At 35.2% G+C, this 6,300-nt stretch overlaps 1 protein-coding gene across 1 annotated transcript in view; it reads right to left on the bottom strand.

The window, feature by feature from the left end:
- Positions 1-3,751, bottom strand: part of LOC122064588 — a 6,740-nt gene extending 2,989 nt beyond the window's left edge. The window contains exons 1-4 of the mRNA XM_042628316.1: positions 3,595-3,751; positions 3,190-3,399; positions 2,929-3,015; positions 1,492-1,767 (exon numbers count right to left, since the gene is read on the bottom strand). Of these exons, the coding sequence (XP_042484250.1) occupies positions 1,492-1,767; positions 2,929-3,015; positions 3,190-3,369 (543 nt within the window). The 5' untranslated portion in view covers positions 3,370-3,399; positions 3,595-3,751. The remainder of the gene's footprint in view (positions 1-1,491; positions 1,768-2,928; positions 3,016-3,189; positions 3,400-3,594) is intronic.
- Positions 3,752-6,300: the final 2,549 nt, after the last annotated feature.

Below are 6,300 nucleotides of genomic sequence, written 5' to 3'. Positions count from 1 at the left end.
GTGAACTTATTTTAAAAAGAATGAAAAATTATCTTTTATTATCTCCACATGATTGTGTATTCTACTTAAAAATCTTAACATGTTAGTAATTAAAAACCCTATACCAATAGTGTGGGGATGCTCTCTCACACAGTTACCATGTGGGTCTCTCACTGGCATGCATTCCCTCCCCTCTTAACTATGTGGAACCCAATTGACGAATCTGCCTTAATTGATTTGGCATCAGGTTTAAAAACTCGAAATTAGGATATAGAGTAGTCCCAGTGGATTAGTCTGAATCTGCCTCCATTAGTTTTTTGGACAAAAGAGTTTTGCTTTGCCTATTAGAGATGCTCGGAGCAATTAAACATCAAAGTTTCACCCTCTTATTATGTAATAATGTAGTTAAATCTTTGCTTTTTAATTGCCTCGTCTAATTTGTTACAAGATTAAAACATTTATCAACAAAAACAAAATTTAGTACTCATGCTCATAAACTTGCACACCAATTGTCAATCGTTTAGAAACCGTATAGAATAAACCGCGATCAAAACCATTATAACAATGAAACCGACACCATTTAAAAACCATAAAATCGAATCTGTTTACTAAACGATTGCGGTTTCAGAGGTGCAACCGTTTAGTAAATGATGCGATTTTGATTTCAGCCAAATAAATGTGAACCAAACCAAATCACATATCACATATACTGAAACTGAACCAATTAATACCCTTAGTAGATCATCACTAAGAATATATCAGGGAAAGAGAAAAAAAAGGGGGGGGGGGGGNTTTAGAAAAATGGAAAAAATGTTTGGAAAATAACTTTGACAAATAAATGTAAAAGTTTCGCTTTGTATTTTTATCAAAATACCCTTAGCACTGCACGGAGTTTTTTTTTTTGGGGGTGGGGGTGTGGGGGTGGAATTAGCACTGTAGGATTTGAAACCTAATCATGATGCAAGGTAACAAAATAATAGAAAGGAAAAACAATCATATCAACGAAACACAAAGATTTAGGTGGTTTGGCAAGATTGCCCAAGTCAATGGTGATATGAGAACTACTTCACTGATAATGGTGAATAAGGTCACAACCAATTGTCCTCATGCCTTCTCTAGTTCAGAATTCCCTCACTACAAATAATACCAAAACACATATATGTATAATTTACTAAAATATATAAATAATCATAAAAACTCTCCAGAATCGGCCCAAAAACCCATTCTACAGAATACAAGACATCGCCTATGCCCTGGAATTTAAAGTATTTTCAATATTTATTTATTTATTGCTGTAGAAAACAGTACAAAGTCAGTTCCAAATGAAAATTTGATAGAGAGAGGGTTGAACCTGAAAAGAATCAAATTTGGTGTCTCTTCACACTACCTTTCTTCATCCTAAAAGCTTCTATTTATAAGAAGGAAAAGGGAAACTAACTGAACTGAAAATGAAGATCATATTTTCTAGTCTTTTCCATAAAAAAAAAAAGCTTGTGTAGTATAGTGTCATACCGAATGATTGGCTGCTTTATTATATGCTTTTATTGTATAGTTATTGCCACTATTTTGGTGAATGTCTCCAGCTATAGTAGAAAAGCTTGGGTTCTTCCTTCCAAAATCTTCAAGAGAAGCTGCTCTGAGAAGGTCCTGCTTCCGGATTCTACGAATAGGAATTGTTCCTTCTGGGCAACTTCCACTCTTACGCCATAGCTGTGATGCCTCTAATGATCCATGAACCTCATCTTTCTTCACACTTGTCTCCAAGGCTGGATCATAACTGGGTCTCATCTGCATTGTATTATTATATGGAATTACCAATCAATAATCAAATTAAAGTTCTGTACCTCACCAATGTATGAGGAAAAATACATAAAAGTCTTCTACGATGAGGCAGTGAGCGGTAATGAGGGTCCAACGGCTGAGGTACATGACAAGGGTCCTCCACAGTTGTATCATTACTGCTACTCACCGCTTACCTCAGAGGATTTGAACTGTTTTTATTCATCTTATTTCTCTCTCTCTCTCTCTCTCTCTCTCTGACACTCACACACAAAGGCCCAGTCCAGGCCCAACCGATTATTAGATGTGAATATATGATAAGGAAAGCATCAGCTGAGCTGGGCTTGATGGAGAATGGGGTGCCCAACCCAATAAATATTAAAAAAATACTGAGCCCAGCATAAGGCTCCATCTTGCTCTATGTAAAAAGGAGGGAAGAGAAGTGAACTTATTTTAAAAAGAATGAAAAATTATCTGTTATTATCTCCACATGATTGTGTATTCTACTTAAAAATCTTAACATGTTAGTAATTAAAAACCCTATACCAATAGTGTGGGGATGCTCTCTCACACAGTTACCATGTGGGTCTCTCACTGGCATGCATTCCCTCCCCTCTTAACTATGTGGAACCCAATTGACGAATCTGCCTTAATTGATTTGGCATCAGGTTTAAAAACTCGAAATTAGGATATAGAGTAGTCCCAGTGGATTAGTCTGAATCTGCCTCCATTAGTTTTTTGGACAAGCTCCTATTATGTAATTATGTAGTTAAATCTTTGCTTTTTAATTGCCTCGTTTAATTTGTTACAAGATTAAAACATTTATCAACAAAAACAAATTTTAGTACACATGCTCATAAACTTGCACACCAATTGTCAATCGTTTAGAAACCGTATAGAATAAACCGCGATCAAAACCATTATAACAATGAAACCGACACCATTTAAAAACCATAGAATCGAAACTGTTTACTAAACGATTGCGGTTTCAGAGGTGCAACCGTTTAGTAAATGGTGCGGTTTTGATTTCAGCCAAATAAATGTGAACTGAACCAAATCACATATCATATATACCAAAACTGAACCAATTAATACCCTTAGTAGATCATCACTAAGAATATATCAGGGAAAGAGAAAAAAAAAGGGGGGGGGGAGAAGGGAAAGAGAAACCTGAATGGTGTGATTCTTTAGTGCAGGATGATCAAAGGCAGGTTGCTTATAGATATCAACACAATCAATAATATCTCCATCTTCACTCTACAAAAGATCATTACAAGCCTTTCATCAAAAATAAAAATAAAAATAAATAAAATCATACAAGCCATTTATTAAATCCAGAGGTTAAATAAAAACTCTAAATCTCTCTCTCTCTCTCTCTCTCTCACACACACACACACACACACACACACACGACATTGGTTCATTACAAACCTGAATGCTCTTCACTGCTGGCCGATTGATTTGCTTTAGCTTCTTATTTATTTCTATCAACTTCTCTCTATTTATAAGTTTTCCATCAACTATTCCATGGATAAGAATGATAAAAAACATTCCCCAAAAAATATTTTTCTCCTTCAATCTCAACCCACGAGACATAGCCATGTCCCCCATGATAGGAGTCTCTCTTTCTCTCCTCCTTCACTGCAATTGAACTCAAATACAAGACTTGTCATCAGAGAAAAAAAAAAAATTGAGAAACCTAAAAATAATGATAATAAAATGTGGTAAACAATAAGTCAAATAAATGAAATTTTGATATAACAAACGAAACTGAAGTATAAAAAGATATAAAATATCCAAGACGTCTCCTCTCATGTAATGTTCCATGGGACTCACATTAACACATTCTCTCTTCAATAAAAATATGAGCCCCGGCCCCTTGTAGAACTGATTCGTCTTCTACCTTCTCAATGGTGTGATTTCTCACTCTAATTCTGTGATGAAAGAAATTAGTAGATTTTTATAAACTTTTATTTTTGATAGAATTTTCTAAACATAGAATATTATAAAAATCCATTTTTTTGTTTTAGGTAAGTACTAATTTCCTCTTATTTGTAACTGTAAATAAGGAAGATATTAATTGCATAATTTGATTAAAAAAAAGATTTTTTTTTTTTGAAATTGTTTTGATATCAGGTAGAGGGGGCCGTTTCAAGTTCTCTCTAAATTAGTAGATTTTTATGAATTTTTTTTTTTTTGATAGAATTTTCTAAACTTAGAAATTTGAATACTATAAAAATCCATTTTTTGTTTTAGATAAGTACTAATTTCCTTTGATTTGTAACTGTAAATAAGGAAGATATTAATTGCATGCTAAATTTGATTAAAAAAAAAAAGAAATTGTTTTGAAATTGTTTGATATCAGCTAGAGGGAGGCGTTTCAAATTTCTCCCTCTCTCTCTCATCTTTCCAAATCTGCGGTCAGTATCTTTGACTGTTTGTAGGATAACTATTTCAATATGGGTCTCTCATGCCCTTCTATTTTTAATTATAGACACACTTAATCTTTTAGGGTTCAATGAATCAGGATTAGATTGGATTGAATTAGATTAGATTGGACTGGATTGGATTGGACTGAATTGGAATCGAATCGACTGGTCTTGATCTCGTGTTTAGCCGATTTGGAATGGTACAGATGCCTATCTTTGACATATGTACTATCAAGTGGCAAATAGTGAAGTGTTATATTTCACTAGGCATGGTCGCATAGAGAAGCCTAGAAGGATTAAAAAAAAAAAAAATTGATTTATGAGGAAATCTATGTAATTTTAAATTTGACACTTCAATATGATCAACCCTAGTGGGTAGTAGATTCAACCCTTCACCATCTTGTCCTCTTGAATTTTCATTTTCTACAATTCTCCGCCGCTCAATGCAGATAGTCAGAATGCAACACCATTCTCTCCGGAGTCTAGACTCATTTGTGTTTGTATCCATTTAGGGTAATCCTTATTCAAAAAACCAATTTCCAAAAACTATTGAAATCCGTTTGAAAGATAATCGGATGAGAATATTGATAGTGTTATATCCAATTTGAATTCAATCTGTACGTTTACATCCCTAATTATACTATATCCTGCATGCCATTGACGTGGGGTGGGAGATTCCACCTCCTTAACCCCAACCCCGGCATTGGCATCGTGGAAAACCCAATACCATTCGATATTATCCTTTTCTTTCAAATATTAGTATGATGTGAAATATCAAATTGGGCAAATTTAAATTGTTATATGGAAAGAAAATACCAACTGGAGGGTCACTGTAAAATTCAAACCCCTCAAATCCACTCATTATATACTACAAGAAAACAGGGCATTTGCGACACTTTTTTAGCAAATGACCAAATTTCCATCCCTAAATATACCGTTTAGGACAACTATATTTTCGTCGCTACATATTTATCAATTGGGACCAACTTACTATCACGATATTTTAGGATTGATTTTTACCATCGCTAGAAAAAAAAATGGGCATTTGCGATACTTGTTTCGTGGCGGACGTAATTACTGTCTCTAAAGAAACTATTTAGGACAAATATTTCTGTCGCTATATATTTATCAATTGAGATGGACATCCTAAGTTTGACTCCCACTAGGCATACCTTGGGCCACTCACACAAGGGTGTTCAGTGCTTTTCACTCAATGAAAGTTGAATGGTTCCCATTCAATCCCGATATGACCTGGTCCATGCGGTTGTGGGGTCATTATGGGCCAGCGGGATTAGTTAGCCCGAAGGCCTGGATACCCGTCGTTAGCAAAAAAAAAAAAAAAAAGATGAAAACGGACATATTACTATCATGACATTTTGGGACGGATTATTCTGTCGCTACTGTTATTAAATTTACATCTCTTATGATAGATATTTTCCATCTCAAGTAAGCTTAAGAGCGAAGGAACTGGGATTGATATAGTGTTGTTTCTACATATTTCTCAGTTGGGACAAAAAATTTAGAGTCTCGAAATTGGGGACAGATAATTAACCATCCCTAAGTGTTTTACCACAATTTAATTCTGCAATTTATGCCTGAAGTATTCGGCCCATCCAAAAAATTATGAACAATTAAGACACATAGAGTTCCGTCCCTACATATTTGTCATTGAAGAAGAAGCTTATGTCGTCGTGTAGATGTAGAACCCCTTCACCTGATCCTGCTTGTCTCCAACGACTGACGCTCCAACGAACGTCCAACGACCTCATGGATGGTCAACACGTGGATCCGGTAAATCCGATGGCTGAACGACATCGATCTGAAAATAAAAAACCGAGCCACCGAAACCTCCAAACGGAGGCTTGTCTGCTTCGCCTTCCATCTCGCTTTTCCGTTCCTTTAACGAATGATTTTCTTAGTTCTATCCCCTTTATTGCTCTTCTCCCTCCATTACTGTTTTCCTTCTTATACTCCCCTTTTATTTTTTGTTTTTTTGGTTTTATCTCCTTTCACTGTTGTTTTCGTTCATATCGAACTACGAAGGAATTGATCGAACTCTCAAGTCAATCCATTTAACACGAGATTTTTGTTGAAAGCAACCCAAACCCTAGGT

Source organism: Macadamia integrifolia, unplaced genomic scaffold (assembly GCF_013358625.1).
Source record: "Macadamia integrifolia cultivar HAES 741 unplaced genomic scaffold, SCU_Mint_v3 scaffold1688, whole genome shotgun sequence".
NCBI lineage: Eukaryota > Viridiplantae > Streptophyta > Magnoliopsida > Proteales > Proteaceae > Macadamia > Macadamia integrifolia.
The sequence above is the reverse complement of the archived record's forward strand: the minus strand, read 5'-3'. Positions and strand labels throughout refer to the sequence as shown.